General features: G+C 42.8%; 1 protein-coding gene across 1 annotated transcript in view; it reads right to left on the reverse strand.

Moving 5' to 3' along the window:
* Nucleotides 1–11,204, reverse strand: part of asic4a (acid-sensing (proton-gated) ion channel family member 4a) — a 67,558-nt gene extending 56,354 nt beyond the window's left edge. The window contains exons 1-2 of the mRNA XM_056580371.1: nucleotides 11,197–11,204; nucleotides 2,159–2,825 (exon numbers count right to left, since the gene is read on the reverse strand). Coding sequence (XP_056436346.1) covers nucleotides 2,159–2,734 — 576 coding nt within the window. The 5' untranslated portion in view covers nucleotides 2,735–2,825; nucleotides 11,197–11,204. The remainder of the gene's footprint in view (nucleotides 1–2,158; nucleotides 2,826–11,196) is intronic.
* Nucleotides 11,205–26,921: the final 15,717 nt, after the last annotated feature.

Here is a 26,921-nt window from a genome sequence, read left to right on the forward strand (position 1 = left end):
TGTGTGTGTCGGTGCGTGTGTGTGAGAGAGAGATGATGGGATGTGAGAGGGGAGAGAGAGAGAGAGAGAGAGCGATAGAGAGAGAGATAGAGGCTTTCAGGGGGGCGGTGGGGAGGGCGACATCGACTGACATGAGACAGACATTTCCCGGACGTCAGAAATGTCGGGTAATTAATGTACTCAGGGAGGACCGGGTGTCAACGTGTCACAGGACGCCCTCATCAAACAGGCTTACAGAGTGCATTACCTCCCTTTTCTCCGATGCTCTGCGCTGCTGCTTCACAGTGAATTATGTCCCCATTTACTTTTCCTTTTTGTTCTAGTCATCAGAGTATCATACAATTACCCATCCGCTTTTTTTTCTTTTTTTTGGGGCCGAGATGAAACAACAAATGGAAAACATAGTCAGGGGGAGACTTAATGTGTTCTCCTGTCACTAGTTCTCAATATCCAAGCGGGCGGCATCCTTTTGAAGACGGAGATGCGAGGCACAGTTGGCATTTGGAAGAGGTGTGTGTGTTTGTGTGTGTGTGTGTGTGAGTGTGTTATTGTATTGGTGTGTTGGGGGTCATTTGTAGGGTCCGTCCATACTGACACATCATAGGTAATGTAGTGCAATATCACCACACTGAGGCAGGATCCTTAGGTGTTGGGAAGGTGAGCCTATCAGTGTTTTGCATGCCCTATTAAGACTTGACACCCGTGCTTTATCATCAGCAAAGCAATTGCATATTCCCATTCCTGCTGGAAAGATGAGGGAATCCATCTCCTGCATGGAGAGTGCTTTTAATAAATAGTGCAAAGAACACAGACACACACCCCTTTCCTTCACCCTAATTTTTTGCTTGTGTAGACACGCCACACACACACACACGCACAAAATAAAATAAAAAAATACACCAATGCGCGCTCCCTCTCTCTCTTATGGAAATTGTTTCCTTCCTTTTAGCCAATCTGGCTAATGCAGAAATCATGTTTGTCTCTCTCTAAATATTTAATCCTAACAGCAGTGAGACTGAAATACAACGTTGCAGGAGCATTACTTCCCTTTTCCAAAAGGTACAAGCCAGAGTTCAGAGAGAGAGAGAGAGAGAGAGAGAGAGAGAGAGAGAGAGAGAGAGAGAGAGAGAGAGAGAGAGAGAGAGAGAGAGAGAGAGAGAGCGAGAGCAAGAGAGACCAAGAGCGAGAGAGAGACCAAGAGCGAGAGAGAGACCAAGAGCGAGAGAGAGAGAGAGACCAAGAGCGAGAGAGAGACGAGCGAGAGAGAGACGAGCGAGAGAATGCAAGAGAGCGAGACAGCGTGCGCACGAAAGAGAGACAGAGCGAGAGAGAGAAAAAGAACGCAAGAGAGAGAGTGAGTACGAGAGTGAGAACACGAGAGAGCATGCAAGAGAGAGTGAGAGTGAGAAAGAGCGAGAGAGTGTGTGGGGGTAATGACAGAGATGCGAGGGAGAAGAAGGAGTTGGTCATTTTGAAAGACAATTTTGTTTGCCAGGCACACTCTGTTAGAGAAGTAGGAGAAAGCACTGAACTACAATTATTTTTCTCTTCCTTTAAATGTTGTTCAAGAATAAAAAATATAAAAGATGACTGTTTCTTCCCACTCCCTGTGAGGACCTTCCTGTTCGATGCCACATTCGACTCTGGTCCACAGAGAAGCACTAGCCTCGGCACAAAGAACTGTTGCTGCAGGTGCTTGCGACTGGATAAAAGCTACAGCACAGTGACTCAGCCAAAGCACTCCGTCTTGCATATAGTAATCACACACACTTCCCCGAAACAACATGGTCCCCCGTAAGTGCCAAGTAGTGCAAGGAAAAAAGTAGTTTTGGAAAGCTAAAAAAGCTGAACAAAAAATAACACACACACACACACACACACACACACACACACACACACACACACACACACACACACACACACACACACACACACACACACACACACACACACACACACACACACACACACACACACACAGCAGTTCCATTTGATATCAGCAGTATTTAAAAAATGAATGACCAGGCGGCATTTTCTCATGAATGCGAAAAATAAAGCAATAAAAGTCATTCACTTCCGGGTGCAGTGGGGTTTCATTACCGTCAGAGCGTTAAACAAACAAAGAGACAACTTTGGAGAAACTTTGGAGAGCACTCACCACAGAGAAGTCATCCACCGAGCAGTTCTGCCCACTGAAGTTGCAGCTCATCAGCATCTCCTCGAGCTGGTGGCCCGTGCGGTTAAAGATGTCCTGCATGTCCGGGGCAGGATACTCCAAATCGGTGGGCCGGTGGCCGTCCTTGTTCTTGGGGGGCAGCCCCGTCAGGTTGGCCAGGTGGTAGATGTCGGCGTCGGTGAGCGCAGAGAAGCGGAAGCGGTTGATGTTGCAGATGGTCACGGCGGGGAACACCATCTCGGGGCTGGCCTCCTCATTCAGCGCCGTGACGTGCGGATGCTCCAGGTAGGAGATGGCACACTTGGCCGCCTGGTAGAGGAACAGCGCCAGGGAGGCCACGAAGGCCAGCGCCCACAGGGTCTGACGGATGCCCAGGCGGCCCGAGACAAAGATGTGGTTAATCCCATGGAGAGAGCAGGAGTTGGCGAAGCCGGCCAAGTCCTTGACCGGCCGCGCGCAACTCTCCTCGATCAGGCTCTCCGTGTCCCCGTCCTGCTTGGCTTTCTGCTTCTCATCCTCCTCTGCAAATTTGATTTTGCAAACAAATTCGATAGGCATGGGGGCAGCCAGGTCTGCGTTTGTTTTGCTTGTTTTGCTCTGTTGTTGTTGTTTTTGTTGTTGTTTCGGTAGCAGCGGTTCACTTGCTCTCCTTTATCAAGTCCAGGAAAGAAAGGAAAAAAAAAATGAATGAGGTCCGGAGAACGGAGAGAGAGTTTTGGCCGTGGCTGTTTCTGCTGTGACTGTTACGAGCGCTGGCTCTGCTCCTACTGCTGCGGCGACTGCTAGAGCTGCTGCTGCCCGCGCGGCTGAGACAGAGTGACTGGAGCGCTCGTGTGCTGCTGCTGCTGCCTGCGCGGCTCAGAGAGTGACTGGAGCACTCGGGCTGCCTCTGCTGCTGCTCTCTGGACCCTCCACTCACTGCTCGGTCAGCCTGCACCCGCACAGCTTATCAGCGCTAGTACAGCTGTCAGGAAATACACACCAAATACGCAAAGACATGGATGTATTTTATTTCATTTTATGTATTTAATAATATTTGATATATTTAAATATCTATATATATATTTATTGTATGATAAAAAGGGCAAAGAATGACATGCTCTTTTTCGACCCCAGTTTCAAATTTGTTGTTGTTTCATTTTCTTTTTTCTTGTCTTTTCGTTATTGGTCAGACAAAAATAGGCAGTCAGCGCTTAATTATTCATGAGACGGCAACATTGAGATTACTTCCCCCTCACTGGCAGCAGTCGCATCATCCCCGCTGCGGCTGCTTCTCACCCTCCCCACCCCTCCCCCCGACTCAGACCACCCCCCTACACCCCCCCCGCCCCAACCCGGGTCAGGTCCGATACTTCCTGTTGACAGCTCCCTTCCGCCTAATCCACTTTGTTGGCACGCGTGCGCCCACTCGTTTGACCGCCATGAAGGCAGTGTCAATGGGGGGTTCTGTCAGACAACCGCCTCTTGATGCAAAATGATCCGCAGGGAGGGAAACGGAGAGACTGGGTTTGCGTGGGAGTGTTTGTTGTCTTTGGGGAGTGGGGGTTATTTATTTATTTATTTATTTATTTATTTTTAATGCTATCCCCAAAATAGGGTCCCCGGGGGGGGTGAGACGCATAATTGGAACGATAATGAGGAGGAAGTGTTGGAAATGAGCAAGGGGCTCATTTCCAACTTGCGTCTGGCCCATCAATCTTCTCATGGGAGCACACAAAAATGTGGAGGGCTATTGATCGAGCTGATGCATCTGTCACAGATTAACAGGAGGGCTACAACGGTTTCCTCTTATCAGTGGGTCGAATAATGGGGACTATCACAAGCCCCCGCACACTTTCAAATTAGCAGGCGCCTCCCAATGTGGACCCCGGAAAACCAACTGAAGATGTTGAAATAAAGTATTGATTTGTGCGCTTTCTTTCATCCCTTACAGCGCATTATCTGAAAGCCCCTAACGGCTCTTTCCCGTCTTGCCACACAAAGTCATGCACACGGGACAAATAGAATACGAGCCATCCCTCGTGCATGTTATTCATTTGAAATGGGATTAGTCGGGCGAGGGGAATTATACAACAGGTCCAGCGCTTTTGGGAAACAGCTGAGGTAGAGAGAGGAATTGAACCACTTTAAACAAATGAGACGAGGGTAGCGTGTGAGAGTCTAAGATGCACAAGGATTAGTAAGACAAAAGAACCAACAGCAGTTTGAATAGAAAATACATACATTCTTAAAAATCCTATTCTCTCCCCACCTACTGTTCTATTCATTGGGATGAGGTATTTTGGAGTCCATAGAGAAATAACAATGGTACATTTAAATGATGTTTTATCCTCTACATTGTAAGCAAAGATTAAATTGGAGTCTGGTGCATAATCTGCATTTATGTATGCTTACAGTGATTTGCACATCGAATAGTTTAAACGTTCACCACAGTTGGACACATCTTATTTCTTGTTATTTCTCCTATGATTAGAACTGCTACAGGTACATAAGCTACATGACCTTATTATTGGAAGCATAATGCATTATTCTCTATTGAAACCTTAAACATAATCTGTTAATCCACTCTAATGTACTATAGCTATGATTTTGGAATACATCCTAAAGCAGGGTCAGACACTCATAATTGGAGAAACACAGGTATAAATTGGTATTCAATAGGAGGGCATTGGAAATTGGAGTGTTAATCCATTAAAGCCAGAACACTTCAAACTTAATACTTATTTTGGGGCTTGCTTTAATAAAGATTCATGATTGTGAGTTAATTCTGTAAAAAATAAAAAAAGTATATATATATTTATATATATATTTATATAAGAAAAAGCTTAAATGCCTTAAAGCACAGTATCTGGTGAAAAGAGGATGAATAAATAACAAAAGCGATGCATTATACACACACAGAGGAGGCGAGGGGAGCGGGGCCGCGGTGCCGGACTAAGAAGAGATGTCTGGGATGGTGGCCGACACGATAAAAGTAATGGGACTGCGGCGACGTGGCCCCTGTCAGCCTGAGAGGTCTGCCTTAGCGTCTCATGGGCCCGCTCCCCCGGGAAGCACTGTGTATTTACAGTCTCCCGCGGGCTACTGATCATCTTGGGAGGGGTTGGGAGGGGGGGGGGGGGGGGGGGGGGGGGGGGGGGATGACCTGGTTGAGGAAAGCTCTTGTACCCGGTCACAGTGAAGGAAAACAACCCACAAAAAATACAATGTGGAAAAACAAAGCAGAAAGGGAGGGCACATCTGGCAGATGGGCCGAGAGGGAGAGTGTTCAGAGAGTGAATGACATTACGTGGGTCTCTGAGGTATAACAATAAATCTTCAGCAGGAGAAGAAAGGAAAAAAAGGGTATTGTCAAATTCGATGTGTTACGGATATTTAAACTTCACCACACCATCACTACCGCCATTACATTTCACCAGGTCCTATTATTCCAAAGATTTACTACCCTCATGGTTATTAAAACAAAATATGTGTGCCTTTGGCAATATTCTACACCTCGTGCCTTTCATTTCACTAGCTTTGCATCATATCGCTCATTGCATACAGTTCAATACTTAGCAATAGTAAAACAGAAGACATCAGTTCATCGCGAGGCTACTAAAGCACATGCCTGCAACCCCAGACGACTGCACCCATTGGCTCTCCTACCAACGCCATGAGCAAAGATGAACAGAACACTGTGCCATAGCAGCTGTTAGAAAACACATTATTTTCTCAGCTATTCAACATGTTTAATACGGGTGAAACATACTCAAAAGCTCTCTGTTCAGCATGACCGTCTCCTTTGGATCTGAATGAAGGTCTTAATGAAAGTCCCATGATGAAAGGGACTTCCTTTTTAGAGGGAATCACTGAGGTGAATGAAAAACCGTTCCGCATGGAGCTAGACAAATATATATTTATAACACGGACTGGTCCAAACGCACGTTATTGAACGTTCCTAAATAATAGGTGCAGAAAATAAAAACATGATGCCAGTACAGTATTTGCGCTAAAAATACCAGCATCCCTCTCTCAGCAACACCAAGCAAACCTCTATTACGAGAGTGAAGGCTTCATGTCAGACACTCAACCTGACTGCCCTGTGGTATATAATTTGTCTAAGAGTAGCAGAACGGAAGTATATTCACCTCATCATCTTGACAATCAAGCCAGAAATATACTGTCGGTGAGGCATAATGTGGTGTGTCCATAGTTGTTTCCTTGACATAAACAGTTTTTTGCTCTGTGATCAATAATACAAATCATAGAGCCTTTGGCAATGACATTAGAACAATGAATACTCCCAACAAACTGCCTCACTTTAATCAAGAATCCAACCTTTTTGCACAGCGAATGTAATCGCATCCAAGTTGAGTTGGGATTTAATAAAATGAAATGATTGAATGTGTTCTTAGTCAGTAAAGCAATGCTTTGTCAGTCCCTGGTAGAATTACATTTGTTTTTATGTATCCTCTTGAGCTTTGGTAGGATTTGTAAACTCCAAGTACTATATTTGCAAAATAATTAAATATATATAATATGTAGCCCTCTACCCACAAAAATCTGAAACACAATAATTCAGTGATGCAGTGCTCTTTTAATCTCAAAGGTGCAAACCTGAGATAGGCCTGTGTGCTGATAGGATTTGACACATACACCTTATCAGCTGAAGAGACTGAACTTTCATATTTGCATGCATGTGATTATGGTTGTGAGGTACTAAAGTTTTGATAGGATAAAAAAAAAAGAGTGAATTGAAGTGAGGCTGTGCTACCTCAGCATTACATAGGCAGGTAACCTCTTGTAAATACCCAATCTGGCTCCCTGAGAAGAAAATGTCAGATTTGCATAAAAGCTACAAAATATTGTAATATTTTGTTTTCCTCGCTCCGTATTGAAGAATGGGAGAATGTGAAGGCCAAACAAGATGGGAGGATGTTTTCAAGTATTTTTTTTATTAGTCATTAATAACAAATATCTTTGTGAGGTTTTAGAAAAATAAAGGAGTTCATTCCATTACGAGTATAAGTGGAATTAAATCACTGTCTGTGTCCACAATACCTTTCACAGTAACAGTAAGTCTTTGTTTATTCAACTTCCTCTGCATATGCTTGAAAAGGCACTATGTGTCTTTCAAAACAATGTCTTAGATTGTCTCCCCTTTGTTTAGATCTCCATTTAAAGACACACATGGATTCAACAAATTGTATGAATATATTTTTTATAAAGCACAGACGCTCTAACTCTATTTACCTTTAACTTGTTGTCTAAAGGTTTGCTGCATCTAAACACATCATTGTGCAACTTATATTCATGTTACAAATATTTTTAATTAATTAGATAATGGCAGGGGATTTTAAGATATGTTGACGTTCGGGGAGTTTACAGATACTATGCTGTCGCGATGGAGCTTGGCACCTCACCAAGCAATACTGTCAGAATCTGTTTGGAAACGCATTATTTTACTCAGTCAAATTTGAACTGGAATGCACGCGGCTTATTAACTACTTCAATAAAAAAGACTACAAAAATAAATGTTATTTCACAACTAAACTAAAAAAGGTTTATTTTTTTAGAAGAGGGAGAAAATATGTCGCAGAAAAATTGGGTGTGGTCATTGGCCTATACACCTGCCATTTGGCTGGGGATAACTTCATCTCAGTGGCAGACGGAACTGACCCCTCACTCTATCATTTGCATAATATAACATAGTATAAAAATGTATCGAACAGAAAAATAACAGAAAACATTTGTGATGTATTAATTTATGGCCGAGATAACAGAGGCTGTAGCTAATCCCGTCATGGTGAATATATAGAGGCTCTAAAGCTCATCCATCGCAACATATCCATACCCTTTTTCCACCTGAATTAACACATGCTGTATATATGCTGCTTTCTTAAACGAGGGAAAAAACGCTAAAAAAGAAGAAGGACTCCTTCGCCAATGCTAGTTTACTAGCATGCCTTTCTTTTTATTTTTTCTGCTGCTGTGTCGTGTCGGCATAACTAACGCACCACAAAAAGGGTGCGCAAACAGAATAAAGTTGCTTAAATATTTTAAGGTGTTTACTTATTGTTGGCCCATGTCCACATAGTGACATTTTCTCTGTGCCTGCGCCTTGTCGCAGCTGTCCATTGACACAAGCGTGTATTATTGGGTCACATGTGGACTCCTAGACAAAAAGAATAGCGCCTGGTATCCTTTTCCAGAGTATTTTTGCTCTTTTGTGCAGGCTTCCCATTGGACTTGTTATCACAGATTGAGTCATCTGTCAGATGAACGTTTCATTTCAGAAAGAGAATTATAGACTATAGAGTCAGTTGTTTTCACCAATCAAAACTTCAATATTTGAGCCTTCAATCGCGGCTTATCACTCATGGATGTAGAACAAAAAGTTATCTCTACAAAATTACACTAGGAGCCAAAGATCTAAAATGGATAGTTGGACGCTGCATACCTCATTACGGTAATATTTACTTTGCCAGGTATGAAAATAAACATTTGCGGCAGACCAAATCAAAGCCCATATCCAATGTCTGAATACTGGCATCAAACAAGGTGCAAAGCAACAACACACTCATTAAACCCAAGCCATACTTTATTTGATGTCTGAATGTATAGAATACATATATTTATATATCCACATACTCTAATTCATAAGCACTATTACTGGTGCAGAGAAAGCAGAGGCAGAAAGATATTGAAATAGCCGTGTCCTTTGTAGAGAATTACACGTGAATAAGGTCCCAGTAGATAAGACATGATCTATTGGTCTTTGTACTTTCTCGCCATTTTCATTTCATCATAGATTTCATAAACTTCTGAAATAGAGGACTGTGCTATATGCATCACTATATTCATCCCTACAAGTAAGAGGGAACTGGCGTAGATTGACATAAGAAGAGGACTGTCCGAGCATTACCCATTTATATTTGCAGTGAGCAAAGCATCTGTTGTGGATCACTGACCAGACTTCAAACTAAAGTGCTATTTAGTCACACACACACAATAATTAGGAAGGAAACTGTATTTTGATCTAGTAAATGAGACAAGTAAAAACGCATTGCGGATAAGCCAACTAATTACAACAACGACAGTATGGATCAATAAACAAATCATTTGTATTGACAAGATTGAAGATTTATATAGGCAATAAGTCTCGGATGCGCTTTTTTAACAAGCACCAAGTATTCTGCAGCTGCAAAACACTCACTACCCATATGCTGCTGATGGATGCTTCCACAAAGATGTATATTACCAATCAAAGTCGTGAAAATAGTGCATATGAAGATGTGCAACGAGGCTAAATGAGGTTTGATTGGCAATTTTTGGCTGGGCTGACTCAGAAGTGTAGCCAGCATTGTGAGGGATTCGCTCAGCACTTCATTGCGATTCACGACATTTGGGCTTCACTACGAGCTCTCGTCTGTATGAAAACGCTGAAATGACTGGTGAAGCTCGGGAGGTAACAAATCAGCTTGCATTAATGCTGAGATTGGACATGTTGTGGTTCAGTGGCTTAGTTCAACCTCTGCTAGCAGAAATTCTGCTACCATGCTATAATGGTACTACATACAAGTCAGAAGTTCGCCTGGTTAATGAGTTCTTTATATAAAGGTTGGACTGTCTTTGGGGCCTCCATATGGGCACTCGGCTCGCTGCTACGTATCGACATCTTGCCCAAAGGGAAAAAAATACTGTATGGGGAAAGTATGTGCACTGGACTGAAGAATTGCCATGCTTTGCACACATGAGAGAAAAGCCCAAGGGTCACCGAGTGCATTTATCTATTTATCATGGCCTAAGGATAATTTGTCTTGAATGCACACATGCACACATGCATGTCGGCATGTCGTCTAACGATGCAGCACTTGTATTTAGAAACACGCACACACACACACACACACACACACACACACACACACACACACACACACACACACACACACACACACACACACACACACACACACACACACACACACACACACACGTTTTAGCAAATAACCAATGAATATGAAAACAGAAATGCTACTTTCTGGATGTAAAATAAAATGTGAAAAAGACAGCTAAAAAACAAAGCATCCCATGACCTCTCTGGAGCATTTGTGCATGTGTCAGAGCAAAGGGGCCAGGGAGCTTTACTTTTGGGCAGCTCGTGTTAATACGGTGTGTTTGCAGATGAATGTCAATAAGCAAGCCAAAATGAATGGCAGCTAGTCTCACGAGAACAAAGCCGGGAGAGAACTGATGTAAAATTATTGATGAAATGCTGAATTAAAGTGGTCTGTTGACTGAGGTTCTCCAGTGATTGATTTGTAAAATAGCAGGGACCTGCCTTTTCAGCTGAAGGTCATGGCTAGCTGAGGACAGAGCCCTTGCTTCGCGTTCCCAAAGTGAGATATTTAGTTCCCTCAACCCGGCTCTGCGTGAAGAATGAAAGAAATGCAGTCCTTCCCCCCGCAAGTAAGTGGAACAAAAGCCAAATGTCACCGCTAGAATCACTCCCCAACCCAAAAGTCATTCATGCGAAACTTCTAAAAGATATATCTGATGGTAAATTATACATGCAGCTCCCTCTAAGAGCCTTTTAATATAAAAAAAGCTCCCTTTCTCTCCCCTCTCATGACTTCGAGCTCCTGAGTGTTGTTGTTTTATCCTCCTGAAGAGTCTGCAGCACAAGGCCATGACACCAAGGGACCAAGCATCCATAATACACAATCTGGAAAACGCTCAACATAGATAAGATAACAAAAAGAGCACATCTGGACGAAGAGTAAGAGAGAGAGAGAAATAAACAACCTGAGTAACTGCCGTCAACGCATGAATAACACAAGGACATTAGCCGTGTCATCACTTGTCTTCCCTCGGGCTTTGGAGCGCTGTAAAGAGCTGGCGGCGGGTCCACCACTCTCCCCATCACTTTCCTGTACTACAGCCCAACATATGCAGATAAGGACGTTGTGATGGAGGGGGCAGAGTCCGCCGTCTTTCATGTGCACATTAGCCCCCCGCCTTCCACTCTGATTATCTACCTGTTAGCCGAGAGATGTCTTGATGCGGAGCAGAAGGCCTCATTACGACGGCTGTTGACTGGTACTCCGGATCACAGCCTCACGGGGCAGGACAAAACGCTGGGGATGGCAAGGAGAAGCATCGCTCCCTGTATTCCTCCCATTCCACACACAGACACACAAACACACACACACACACACAAACACGGAAGAACACGTAACCTTGTAAATATTTAGCATAACCACTCTGCTCATCTGAGTGTTTGGGTGTAAATGCATGTATATGAGAGCACAGTTTGTAGCTCCAAAGCATCTCAAGCCCGCCGACGAATACTGATGTTCTATTTTGAGTGGTAAAATTGTCTTGTTTTGACAAAGATTTGTTTTGAGAAATGAAAAACAGCTCACGCAAGTGCCTTTAACTTCTGCTCCTGTCAGAATGCTAATCAAGAGCTTTAGGTGGTTGTGGGGCTGTGGGGAGGGGGTGGGGGCTAGAAGGAAGGAGAAGAAGGAGGAGGGAGTGCGTGGGGTTTGTGCTACTCGCATATCGTGGTATACACAAACAGCAGCGGTTTCCAGACTGTGTTGGGATTTATCTCAACAGCCGGGCTCCCCCCCCCTCCCTCCCTAAGTGGAGACTGTCGCAGCCACCTCCTGCAAGAGGAGTGGAGGTTGTCATCCGTAAACTGGTTCTAAATCTCGGGGAAGATGAAAGCGCACCGGGTCTCGTGGAAGCCAGCCCCAGGAGGAAGTCCCTGACGCCCGATATTAGAGGCTGAATAAATCCTGTGAACTTGCTGCATCATCTAAGCCCTGATCAATACGCCTCCCCTCCGCCATACAGAGATACCAGATTCCCAGTCAAGATGAAGACCTGCTCATTAGCATCTGCTGAATGATTGGTTGAAAGGGACGAAGGTCAGCAGGGTGTGGGAGGGTGTGTAAGAGGGGCAGCATGGGGGTGAAGAGCATGGATATTGCATAACAGTCCCTTGATAATGTGAGGCTCACACTTTCAAATTGAGACGGATCAATTTTACGCAATTTATTACCTTTTACCTGTCTTTGGGGAGGGAAGGGAAATTACTACAAGCTTTCACTGGTATGTGATGAGGTTAAGATATTATCATTTTATAATACATCATTTTGTTTTATTACTGGGCCCAATTGATGGACCGAGTTATCACTGCGTGTTTAAAGTATTTATTTGAAAAATTGACCTAAACCGTTTTCGGCCTTTGGTGATAGACTATGGGAACTTAACCAGGTCTTGGGATGGTAATTGATATTCTATACAAACATTTTTCTATGATTATAACCGTATTACATTCATCCACATCACCCAAACAATTATGTGGAAAGTCTGAAAATATATTTTTTTTTTCTTATTTTACTGTTCATTACTGCTAGGGTTAATTGGTGACTTCAAATAATATATTCACTTGATGAGATATCTGAAAATATTGTCACTTTACAAACAACCACACAATCTTTATTGACTGGCCTCAATTTCTGTGGAGGAAAGATAAAGACAGCAATCACATTTTGCATTAAAAACATACCTCTGACTAATTGGGTTGATCAAAGTGGAGAGCAAAAACACAACAAGGGCTACTTGTTGATTCAGGCATGCAGTGGCGACTGTCTGTACAAGAAATAAGGCCTTTTTTTTTATCACATTCATAAAGGGCTAAATTTGTGAAAAGACAGCGTCCCAGAGGTACTGGGCTTTCCCCCTCTATATATTAACATAGTAATCCAAAGAGGATGTCAACGTTTAATAGTGCCACTTATGAAAACATTCATTTGGATATGGTTACATGGATTCTGGAGGCTTTCGTTCAGACTGTTCCCTCCAGACAAGTGGAGCACACAAACTAGACGGTGTTATATTCAGTAAGTGCGCCTCTATACATGTCTTTGAATGAAATGTCCGCCAGTGGAAGTTATCGATTAAATCGCCAACTAAGTATGTATTGAAACAAACACCCCTTATGCGTGTACAGCCACCAGTATAATAAAAAAAATCTCCTTTAAATGTGGCATAATGTATACAACTATGTTGAACTGATTCAGCTCTAGTCAAGAGGAAAAATACACATTTTGCACAGATGGTGCACTTTAAAAAACTTGAACATTTGCATTGTCGTTGGGTTTTTACAATTCATCATTCATCAATCATGTGAACACTACACTCTGGCTAACAGAAAAGGGAAGAGATATGGGCAGTGAATTGCAGCATTCCTTTAATCCAGTGTGAATAATATTTGACACCATTATCATACGGCCCTGTTATTTGTGGGGGGTTACTATAAGGTGTTTTCAAAAGTAAACTATAGGGTTCTTTTTTTGTGCTAGAGTGTTAAAGCTACTAGTTAATAGTTAGGCTGTACTTGATGAGCTGCAAGTCGAAAAAAATTGCAGGTAGATGATTCATCCAACCTACTAGTACTAATTCCACGACCATGCAACAGAAAACAAGGAAAAATCTGAAAGTGATAATGAAACCAAAAACTCAAATGACAACACATGGTGTTCTTTGAGAATATTCAGCCTCCACTCAAAAATCTCTCGATACATATGCATTATATATTTATGTTTCAGTAACGTTTCATCATCTTTCCTTTCTTTAGTATTAGGATATCCAGAAGGTCCGTCCGTTCTTTCATGGGCTCATGGTGAATCAATTTAAGGTCAGAGCATAACAATGGAGCTCCACATTTCCACAAGTCCTTCCCTGAAGACACCGTCCCCTAAGCCAGGACCTGGAGGGGGTGAAACCCTCCGCCTTGTTTCAGCAGACCATCGAGGTGCATAAGGCGTACAATAACCGGCATATTTCTATTCGAAACCAAAAAACACCGCAACGGATTGATTTATGTGTGAATCCCACTTCACCGTTAAAAAATAAATGGTCGATTTGAGATAAGGAAGTAATGACCTTCATGTCTACTAGACGGTTACCCATGTTACATCACCCACACACCTCACTTCCATCCGGCAAGTCTGACTCTTGTAAACTCTTGAGGGCAGATAGACAAGCTTTTGCAGCCGGTTTCATCCTCTTTTAAGGTCAAAGCAGTATCGTCCCAGTAGGAGCTCCAGTGATTTTTCGGCTTGTCCCATCGCCATTGTTGATTTTTCAAGGGCTTTTGTTCAGTAGCAGCTGCACGCCATCGGTTTCCCTCAATTCCTCCACCTCAGATCTAGGGATCTCTCAATGTGGAACTTGCATTTAACAAAAGAGAGTCTGGGCATAATGCTGTTCCTCAGCTGTGCTGAAGATGCCCAGTGGTAACTGATGTAACGCCACAACTCCACTCAACTTAGTTCATGCTTTAATAAGACTATCTGTCGTTATGCAGCAAGCACAATGCTATATAAACCGTTTGGTATTATAAATGGTATTGTAGGTTAAACATTTTTACAAAGGACATCTGCAAGCATCAAATAGCAGGCACTATTGCCATTCTGTGCAAGGGCAGAATGTCAGCGTCAAAGTAGTCGTTCCAATCTGCTAAAAAATCTCATGTTCCAAATGGGCATGCAAGCCAAAATGGAGGTTTCTGAGTCAACTAACAGCCAATAAAAGAAAAGGATAAAACTAAAAACGTACTCCGCCCCTGAACAAGTTGGACATTATTAAGACATGAAAAGGGGCCATTTTTTATCAAAAGAATATTTTGTCTACACATTACGATGGGGTCCTTTGACAGACTGCACCATTAATTAGATCCATAGAACCCATAATGGCATGTGACCTTTTTCATAGTGCTTCTGGCTTCACCTCCAGATTGGGACATTTAGCTGTCGCTGTGGACAATTATCTCGCAGGTCCCTCCCACTGTGTCCAATAACAACACTTAATCAGCCAAAGAGCATTATAAGCAGGGAGGCATCCCCTTTTTCCTGACAGTCTACCTCCCTCTCTCTAGGTCTGTCTTTCCCCTCCCACCCAGTGGCCCCGTTGGGCTGCAGCTTTTCTGACAGCTTTTGCTGGGCGAGTCAATCATGTCCACTCCGCAGCCTCACCACTCACCTGCACAGTGAGGGGCAAGGGCCAGAGCAGCCCGAGCTGGCCATAACCAGGGGCACTCGCAGGTATCATGCTTTCAGGGGACACCCAGGTCAGACCATTTGGTGGACAGTGGGGGGGACGAGGGCGCATCTGTCTCACTTGCCTTACAGCGACTGGTCGTCATCGTCGGGCAGATGGGAAAAGAGAGTGGTGGTATCACTGTCTAGGACCACGGGCGTGAACGCCAAGGTCACGTTCAGCAAATTAACACAGCAAAAAGAGGCGGGGCATAAATAGCGAAGAGAAGAAGAGAAGAGGGATGAAAGGGGCATATGTGACGGGAATACAAAATACATTTGTAAACACACTTGGGTTTTGCGTTTGGTGTAATTTGCCAGCTGCTGGGTTATGGTTCATCGATTGAGAGACCGTGGTAATGGCCCAGTGTTTACATTAGATAAGGATAAAATGGAAAAAAAAAAGATAAAAGATAAAAGCTGAACGAACAAAAACAAATAAAACGGTCCACTCCAGTCTTTTATAGGGTCCCTAAAGTATGAGTTAGCATCACATTGATGTAGATGCATGGGGTTTCTTTTCTGAACTCCTTTTTTTTGCATTGACATACGTTGAGAAACACTATTTTCAGCAGCACTTGATAAAAAATAAAGATACTGAATTGCTGTGAACTGAAAAACAGGTATTTTCCTTCTAATGTGTCCATGCTGGAAGTAGCCCGAGCCATCTGTCGGGTGTCTGCTGTCTCGATCAATCATTTTAAAGATGGCAGAAGCCAAGGTCTGATATGGGAACAATAGCACAGACACTCAGTAAATGACTTCAGTCAGTCATCAATTACCAGGAGACCATGCAGGAAGAACAAAGGCCACCTAATTACATTTAATCTTCGCTCTGGATGTAAAACAGGAGGTTAACATAATATCACTTAACCATCTGAACCATCTTCATGGTTCAGCGCTGCCAAATACTTAGGCTAATGAAAGCCAGTCTGCCTCACTAACGCCCTCTGACTGGTCATTCTTTTTTTTTTTTGACCTTCGCGTTTTTTTTTTTTTTTTTAGAACTAGTCACTGATGAAAATCCAATTTTCTGTGTGCTTGGTTTCTTTTTAAAGTCTGTTCAGTTGTCATGTCTTGCGTCAAAGAGATTATTATTTTTTTGCCACTCTGCCAGCTCTCTCTCCAAATCTATCATTTACAGCAGGTACAATGCTTGGATAGGACAAAATCCTTTCTGCATGAGCTCCCCTTCTGTGCAAGGACTTGAAAGAGGATGGAAACTCTTGTGCAGAATGAATGAGTTCTGGGGGTTTTGAATATGTCATTGGCTTGCTATTCTCAAGAGGTAAGACGGCTGTGCAGTGGAAAGCACTGACATTAAGAAGTTTTGTCATATGGGACTCTAGCAGGGGGAAAAATCCTTTGCAAATCACACTTTTGGATAGAAAACAAACAGAGGGTGGAAAGAAAGCAACTCAGCAGTGTCCATTGGGGGGGGCACCTGTGTATTGCAAAGTTAAACATGTAAAGTGGTTTTACATCTTACTAGTTGCCAATTCCCTGTGGCAAATCATGCATGGGCTTGTCGCATGAAATAAACCTTGTAGCATAGGGATGTAAGGTGGGTATTACAAAGATGGACTACCGGTGACAGAGAAATACACCCATTTTCTCGCAACCTCAAAGACCTCCAATACCCGCCCCAAATGTTCTCTGTGACCTCTTCAGACCTATTTCAGGACTTTCAGGATTGGCGTGAAGAAAGATCCAACATCAAAATGATGAATAGAAGAATGATAAGAAAAGAAAAAAAAAAGCCTAAGAAGGGCTTCGTGATGGACATAGAAAAATAGGGAGAAAAATACATCAAAGAGGGATGTTTTCAGAAAGCTCTTTCATACTCAACACAATTACCATAGTAGCAATGTTTGGACAACATTCCAAGAGGAATATGCAGACTTCCAGCAGGTTTATTATCATGTAAACACTGAGACACTGAAATGGACAGCAAAGCATGGAGACACAACACACAATCAGTGTGTGTGTTTGTGAATACAATACATATCTTTTCACCTCGCTGGTTGAGGACAAACTGAAGAGTTATTTACGCTGGTTCTGACCTCACAGGTGACATTGACACAAACTGCATCTAAGGTAGAGTAAAGTCGAGGCATTGTAGCAATTTTGAGAGACTTGCATTAAATCAATGCATGTGAAGTCAACAAATGTTTGTTGGATGCTGGGGATGAGATGAAAAAACAAGGTTCCCAGCCCCCTTATAATAATTACAGTTAGAGTAAACACGGCATGTGAAGGCATGCCCTGGTGGCAATGCATCAATACTAAGCAGACACATAGCCATGGTGCAACCTCTGGCTCTGGGTTACAAAAACACCTGAGGTGCGATTACACGTGTTTTAAACTGCAATAAAGACTATCATAAGAATAAGATCAACAATGAGTCCAACAAACATTTTTCAGATTTAAAATACATTTACATTCCGGGGACTTTTTTTCTCTTCTTGATGGCTCATCACTAAAATGATCTTGCAGATTTAGTTTTCACATTACTTTTCAGCCGTTATGGCCATGTTTGACATCCTACTCTGCCACTGCGCACTCTTTCCTGCTTCGTTTGTATGGCCACACTATTGACCAAAAATAACAACATCAATGCGTACTCTGGCCAACCCCTCTGGAGCAGACCCAATCCTGTAATTCAACCATTACTTACAGCGGATGAAGCCTGTGAGTTGAATACTAATCTGGCTAAGGCCCTAATGGCTTTGAAGTGGGCTGAGATGCAAAGATGACTAGCCCAGCTCTTCCGTTAGGAACACAAACCTTTTTTGTCGTATCTTGACAAATGGATCAAAGCATGGATTTACTCTATACAGTGTTGTATAGATTGATATAAATTATATAATATGATAATGTCACATGAATAAAACAATCAATCAAAAAAAAAAGAATTGACAAACGTCAGTTATTCTGTAAACTCAATCCAAGAGTGACTATAATGGCCAAGCCACTTTTGTATTTTTTTGCTGATGCATCATTTTCTCGTCAATATTTTTTATTATGTTGGTCTATCTTTAGACCAAAAATGCACAACATACTGATTTTTTTTTGGGGACAATGCGCAGTGCCTGTGCTGGAAACCAACAGGTGCGAGGGTGTTACACAGGGTATACCGTTCTTTTACAGAGATATTGCCCAAATGTATTTCTGCAGTGACCAGTCTACTATATGGGTTTGATTTGAAACCCAAACAGACACTTTGTCTGCTTCAGATGTCACATAGGTCTTTGTAAGACCTGCAATACAATCAGCTGCGGCAGCACTATGGTGATAGCGCTGTAGAAGAGTCTTGCAATCTTTGCCCACCACCTTGGCATTGTCACTTATGCCAACAGGACCCATTTATACTCTTAAAGCAATAGTTTACGCTGGCACAGGTCAGAATTTCTGGTACAAGTCCGAGAATTATTTTTTAAATCAAATCGAAGCCAGGAACGCATCATTTAGGGACATATCTCCCTTTTGACCGTTTTTTTTTTGTGTCCCTTCGGAGAAGAGTATACTTTTTCTGATTAGCTGAATAAATATGAATTATTTATTTTTGGCAAACAAAACCTTGCAGATAAGTGCATGTAGAGATCAAGGCGCTTGTGTCTACATCCACAGATACAATTATATAGACAAACATTTATCATTAACAACAAATGGATAAGTGGAAAATATCCAAATATCTAAAAGAATGTGATTTAAATAATCACAATTATTTGTAGACTAACAAAAAGTAAAAATACAGCTTGATCCATATCATACCTTCTCCTACCTTTGGAGATACTCTCCAAAGAAGCGCCAAGCTATGCTAAGCTATATGGTTGTTCCCAGTGGAACAAATGGCTGTTCCAATCACCTTGGCTAAAAGCTGAAATGGGTCCTGGAAGTGCCGGGGTCGTGTCTAATGCATGGGATGACTAGGATGGCTGATTTAGCCCTTGCAGACCCCTACAGACTCTAATCAACCTCCATAGAGCAGCCAACTTGAGTGCCAAGATCTCTAACGGTGCACTCTGCAAAGAGCACAGTACATACCCACGTTTTGTACTCTTCTTTGTGGCTGTAGTTAAGGTAGGAGCTATTGCCGTCTCACAGAGCTGGAGGAGAGGTGGGGTACTGGCTCCACTATGGGGCTTGCATATCCTAACATCACATCACAATGACCGCCTCAATTTCGGAAGCATACGAGTGTAGGAATGTCTTCGGGAGTAATGCTGTTTTGGTTAGTGTTTAGTCCAAAATCATTGTGAAATTGTTTTTTATTATGGGGAGACGTTGTTGTGTTTGAAACTGCCACGGCATTTCTCATGTGAGGCGTGGCAGATCAAAGTTAGGATTAGCCTAGATTAATATATATATACACAGTATATATATATATTTTTTTCTTTAGTCATTAGGATTGAACATTTATAAAAAGATAAGAAAAGAGCATTGTCAACAAATAATCCCATAATGCATTACGCCCTGTACCGAACTATAAGAAATTATTCACTTAAAAACCACTTTACGTGGACGTGTTGACGTCTCTGACGCATGTGTGCTCCCTGTTTAATAGTGCTGACACAAAACATGTTTGACCCACTTCGCAGCAAGGAATGTGGGAAACGGATAGTACATGTTTCCTGCGCTTTCTTTTCCCTAAAGACTTGAGGAAAAGACTGAGGACACCTAAATCCCCCAACATTCCTATTAGCACACAAAAGACATCTAATAAAAGCCTGACCTTCGCCACCGTGTTTTGAAGAGAACCAGCGGTTTGAAAGTCAAGGTCTTTACGCGGGATAAGCAGCAGTGCATTTTAATCCTGCCTCTGCTGAGTGGGACATCTGGTTAAATAACTCCCTTTTCACCCTTTTCCCTTTCTAGTGGGGATTTCTGTTACGCCAGTGCTCCCGTCTGCAGATCTGCAAGACCTCAGATCCATCTATTGTATGGCCACATTGTGTGGGTCTTAGGCTCCCATCGCAAATAGCCTCTGCTGGCGATGGCAGTGCATCCCCGTGCATGGCAGTGCGGTACAATCCTCCTCAGTGAAGATTAGAAAACTTTTCTCAATGTTTCCTTGCCCTCACTATGTTTACAAAAGCTGCAACTTGGTCAGTTATGGTTGAATCTCAAAACCAATTAACTTTTTCGACACCTTGCTGAGCTGATTCTCCTTTGAACATTATCTTTGCCCCGTTACTTCCAATCCAAGGTTTCCAAGGCAACAAGACATCAAGCAAAATGATGGAGTTTGCCTTTTGGGGAATTTTCAACTGTAGCACCTGAGTAAGGTTAATTACTTATTAAAGATAAAAAAGTACGTCCAGAAACAGTCAAGCCATGTCATGGCAAGTGGGTGGATTCTTTTAATGAACCTCATTATTCTTTCTCTGCCACACGCTCCACATAGCTAACACAATGAATGCAAGGGTGAACACTATAAATATGCATGCCCTAAATGTTTGACTCCACCACCCAGTAGGCAGCATCACAAATCAAAGCACTCCCAATGCCACATCTAAAATGATCACAGGACATCTGAGCATATGACGGCTTATGTACTAATTCACTTTGGTGATGGCCCGGTTGCCTCCCTCAGGCAGGAGACCTCAAACCATCTCCACCGGAGCCCTTGTAGGAGGCTGTCGGGTGATGTAAAGTGGTGGAAGAAACTGACAAGTCACCACGCCCTTTTCCGTCCCACCTTCCATCACATCCTGATGGGGCCACTCAAATTATTACAGCGTCATATTGAATATAGAAGAGCCTTGTCAAACCGTGGAACCCCCCAAAAATAGTTGTACGATGTACCGAGACAGTTAGGCATGCTCTCATTATATCCATCAAGTCAAACAGAAAGAGCAGAAACTGAAGTAAAGAGAGAGTTCATATTCCTCATTCGTAGAGGTATGGTTTTGCTGGACTGCTAGGGCATAAACATAAGAATGGACCCTACCACCCCTTTTCCTTCCTGTTTCACATATTCACGGTTCACCAAGACAAAGGATGCACTCTTGGATTACACAAGCAGCAAGAATAAGGTGATTTATTCCTTTTCTTCCAGTTTTATTTTTTAACCTTGAGACAGAGGATGGGGATGGCCTGACCTTTGTGCCAGATGGCATTAGCGTGCATTAGATGGTGGCCCACAACGACATGGACGAGGGAAAGGCCTCAGGCTCTGACAATTGGCATCCACATCTCCCTCTCCCCCATGGGTTTGACATCCAGCACCTGCCTGATGCATCGGCACAGAATCACCAAATAATACGCAATGGTTGTCAAACCTCTGCTCGAAAACCAATTTTAAATGAAATCCCTTTGAATGGCTAGAGTATGCAAGGGAGCCTTCTTTGATAGGGAAATCATGCAAAAACCTAAAATGTAACACAATTGCAAAACAGGGACTATGTTATATTACTTACTTACATCATGGATTCAATGGAATTTATTAAATGTGCTTCAAAAGTGAGAATGCTCCTTTCCAATTGCTTTGTTTGTTTACAAGTTTCAATCAATGAAAAGCAAAGTCTTGTTGAAACCAATAGGAGAATGTGTCTCAGTGTCGAATGTGATGTAACAAATTGCATTTAAACAGGCACCAACGTAGGCGCCAACCTAGCACACTTACCAAACCTGTAATGTTGAGTGATGAATTCATTTTCTCCTGTAGTAAAATGACACGTATATATTTAATGATGCAGCTTCATGCATTATGCAAAAGATCCGCGAGTCTGATTAGCTGCACAATACAGAAAGAAAATCCTCTATTATACATATGGCTGTATAGTGAGCTAATGCACTCTACTTAGTAAGATTAAGACTTGCCTCGCCATTTATTTGACTAAACAGAGAAGTTTCTATGCAGCACATTATGAAGGGCAGGCCATTTTTTGTTCATTGCAGATATGTGATTGCATATATAACGGTGTGGATCTTTAATGCCATTCTGAAAATGAATGAGAATGCTGTGAGTGGAGCTCACCACACATCATTTAGAATGGGCGAAATGAGAAAGCACAGAGGGAAGGCAATTAACATTTAAAAAGAGGAGACCAGCTCATTGGTAATGGCGATGATGCCATGGCCCTGAATGACTTGGCACACTGCAAATATTTAACAAGCTCCTAACTGAAATTGATAGATGTAAAATGCAGCGATGGAATATCATGTCTCCCAGGGACAAGGTGCTCTATCCACATTTTTCCGTTGTCATGGGCGATGCCCGAGCATTTTAACTCTTTACATTCAATAATGTAACTGTATAAAAGTTTGGCGGAAGATGCCTAAGAACATAGGACCCATTTCCATTATTTTTTTCTCTTGAAAAAGGGACCAAATCAATCAATGTTCAGACCGCAAGGCTTGGTGCAGCAAAACATTGCTCTGATGCAATATGACGTATAGTGGCCTGGTGGAAAGCTTTCGCAGCTCCATGTGTTGTCTTGGACTGCATTACTGCAAGAAAATGGACTATTGATAGCCCTAAGGTACAATGGGCCAACCGAATCAGCCGAGTTCAGAAATGGAATAACAGAACATTAGGAATAACAAACAAACGAAAACCTGTTAAATCAAGAACTTGTGCTGTAGCTGTAGCTACCATTACAAATGATGTGCAGTATTACAACTTATATAGACTGATGTTGATAATCACCTGTGTATACAAGACCTGGAGAAGCTGAAATACCAGCAATGACAAACTATAATTTTAAAAACACATGACTATATCCAGTGCAAACATGGGACTATGGGACTATTTTACAGTGCATTTCCCTTGCTCACTATTAATTATCTGTTCTTTCCCACCCCTGCAGACAGATACAGGGCCATCGTTGTTTTTGCATTGTTTGTCTCCAATGTCACACGCAATACGACTGTCCGACCACATGATGAATGCAGCTCGTGAAAGCTCAGGCTTGACAGAAAGAGCCTCTTGATGAATCCTATGTCACCTGTAGTCCTTTGATGTCAATACAGCAGTATTAGTTTGGCTCCCACGCCAAACTTCCCGGAAGAGATTAAGAGAGTAGCTGGGGACCGGTGTCCTTCTCTGTCGTGAAGGACGGCGTCCAGCTCCTGACTGCCCAATCAATCAGCCTCCTGCAGGGAGAGGGACCATCTCTGTCCCTGTCACCACAAGTCATAGCTCGGGCTGCAGCACTAACTGAACGTCAAGCACTCATAGCCTCATAATCGCCCTTGTCTGACCAACATCAGTCACATGGGGCTGATACATGTTGATGGAGGATATCAAAAAATATAAAAATACATTATGTGAATAGGTCAGTGGGTTTGAAAAAAACGAAACATGCTGAGGTGTTATGATATGCTCTGTGACGTTTCACCGTTAAGTTCCGATAACGTTACAATTGCCCTTTCAAGGCAAGCTACAGCGAAGATAAATTTTCTTTTTGATTCCTTCTATGATTATAGGTGTGATTACACAAAACAAGCAGACCACAAAAGCGTGCATATCAATAAAAGAGTCAGACAGACAAACCAAGATAGGCAGACGGAGAGGGAAAAAACACTACAACCAATTCCAAAGATAATATCTCATGACAATGCAGGTTGTAGGCAGACTGGCACATAACTTGCATCTCAATTTGAACCATGCCATTCCCTCCTGCCCTGTACATCTTTGCACCCTACACCCTACGCCCAAATAAAGTGCAGAAGATATAAAAACAAAAAAATATATATAATATAATAATATATAATAAAACACATTTCACGTTAAATCAACAGAGCCTGGTTTTTAAAAACCTATTACTTGCTTGGCGAGCTATAGCTTTCATTTTGCATACGTTGTCAAGCTTTCTTTGTGGGCTAAAAAAATCCTTAAGTTCCGATGCCTTCTTTTCAAAGCTTGGACAGAGAGCCTTTCTTCGGGAAGCTCAGTAGACATGGGCAGCATGGTCTGCCACAAATGTAGCCTCACGCAAGAGACGGGGAAACAAAGAACAGTTTCAAAGTGAGAGAAGGTGCTTTTAGTGCTATTTCTGTCCCTTTTGAATCCAGGTGAGTGATGTGAAGCTGTTGCTTGTCTGCTCTACTCAGCCTCAGGGCCCATTTTCCATTTTTTCTTTACAAATAGAAAATTGCTGCTGTTAAGACTCAGAACCTTTTGTTGAGGAAGTTCAACCATTTGATTTGCCCAAAATAATCTGCATTGGAACTCAAGTACATGGATGTCTTGAAAAAGACATATAAACAAAAACGGATTATAAAAAAGGGCAACGTATCCCATTGAAATTCCTATTTACACTGTTGTGCACCAGGACCAATCATTCTCGCTGGACTAAATCACTGAAAATGGTCTTTCGTGTCGCTGCAATAATCTGGAAGTGAGAATATCCAATTATTAGCTTTTCATTTGCAGCTCCAGTTCCTGAACATGGTCCTCGCCACATAGAGGGGTCTTAAGAGTCCCCCAAAGGTTTCTTGTAATCACCATGGGACTTTCCTTTCATTTCCATCTGCCAGGCCACAGCGCACCATTTTGCTCACTGAAATGCGACTTATGGCCAACCATAAGCATGGCATTGTCGGCCTGCCATAATGAAAAGCAAAGCTAAAATGAGTTTATCGAGGACAAATGTTTGCGGCCTCCGGAACGCTCTTCTTGGTGGGGCATGTTGTACAGGAGCATAACTGCAATTCAGATAACCTTGTCTGCATATCAGATGGAAAATCCACTCATCTGGGAATGAGAATCTACGGACAGGGGGGCGGAAGGAGGCGGGAGTCCCCAGAGACGCTTTCATATCCCTCCGATGATTGGTGGACAGAGAGATCAGGGATAAAACAATGCACTGACAGCAGTCATAATTCCTCAGTGGCTGTAATATAATGTCTAGGATCTTAGCCCTGATAGATTTTTTTGTTTGACACCGCGTAAGGAATATATCCACACTATCAGGCTTCCATCCTTAAGCACAAACAATGCCAAGGCGGTCGGGGCCTCTGGTTTATTTGTTTCACGTTGCTTCTCCATTCCCTGAGGCTGATGGTTTGCCGAGAAGTGTCATTGACTAAAACAGACAAACATTTAGACCGGGAGCTGCCCTGACTGTAAAACGGTCCCTGAAATCCAGCTGCATTGATTTCTTGTCGTAAGCACACAAACAGAGAATCAGGGTAGGGGTACCATCTATATCTTGACTTTCCATCACTATTTTGACTGATAGGAGCAGCCTGTGCACACAGTTCTGTTCTGTACGTAGTCCGCACATGGGCAGCTTTGGAGGGGGCTGTATTGTACTTTGCTCACACACTGCCAGCTCCCTAAACCTACAGTTTCAGTCTTAAACAAATAAACTGATATTATCTGGCCCCGCCATAGACGCTTCAGAAAAAGCCATTCACAGGGACATTCTGTATTTATAAATGTCAACTTAAGTGAATGCTAAGGTTCCCCACTGCAAAGGTTTTGTAATTAAAGGTCAATGCTTTTATCAAACAAATGGTTCAGCTGGTTTTCTTTCCCTGAAACCAAAAACAAAAAAAGGAAAATTAAAATTCAAGGACACGTACATACAGTATTTCTTGACAGTTCCGAGAAACACTGGAGGAGTTTCTGGAGCTTAACTTCTGTTGTTCATTTTCACCAAAGATGCTAAAAGCATCTCGCGCAGGGGTCACCTAAAGAGGCTTGACTCATATTCAAATTGCTTTTCCCTTCAACTTCACAATCTCTGCAACATCAAATTAAGGCCAGCAGAACAGCAGAAATCTATTTGACCATTGCTTCATGGGGCGTCAGCGATTGATGAACAAAAGAAAATAATCAGGGCATCAATATTGCAACCGGAAAGTGCACTTGTAATGAAGACATTGGGAGAGGCCTGCTCCTTCCAGCGTGAGAACCCTTGTCTGCTGCCCATCAAAACGCTCCCCACGGGCCCCCTGGAGCTGCCTCCAGCCGGCTGGAAAGTGGCGGGAACAGCTCAATTTGCAAGGGCTGACCGTCTGCAAGACCGAAACAAATGAATAAAAGGAGCTTGTGGAAGGCCCGGCGAGCATCAGACCAGACACCTGTTCTCGCTTCACTAATACGGTGACAGGTAAACAGGGGGCCGGTCCCCCTTGGTGGAGCGACGTCTCTTTGTAAATTGGCCGGATCATGACACAAGACGGGGATATGCCAGCCGAAACACGAGTCGGCCCTTGTGGTTCCACCGCTGTTCCGCTCCCGCAACAAATCGATGCTACTGGTTGGACGGTCGGCGGGTAGATGCACACCGAGGGGCAGGGTTGCCCAAGCCTTCGTGTTTTTTTTACAACCGTCACATAGGTTGTGTTACACTCACAGTGTGACATCAGGATATACAGCAAGGGGAGATTATAGCTCCCTGGCGGGCAGATAGCGGTTGATTAAACAACAAAACAAAGCAGCTTTTATGGAAACTGTCTATCACATGCCTCTCTTTGCTCGTCTAATTACATGTTACAGCGGTTCGTCATTTGTCGCTTTCATGCATCGCTGCGCTAAATCAAATATCTGTTTGGACTATGGCACTAGCGAAGTCACCGTTATCCATGTGATAATACAAACGTTCAGGGATCTGTGTGTTGTTCAGATTCAAATTAACTAATTACAGAACAGAGCAGAATGGATCACACAGATATTTTCTGCTTTCAAATCAGTT

Source organism: Gadus chalcogrammus, chromosome 20 (assembly GCF_026213295.1).
Source record: "Gadus chalcogrammus isolate NIFS_2021 chromosome 20, NIFS_Gcha_1.0, whole genome shotgun sequence".
In the NCBI taxonomy this organism is placed as follows: Eukaryota; Metazoa; Chordata; class Actinopteri; order Gadiformes; family Gadidae; genus Gadus; species Gadus chalcogrammus.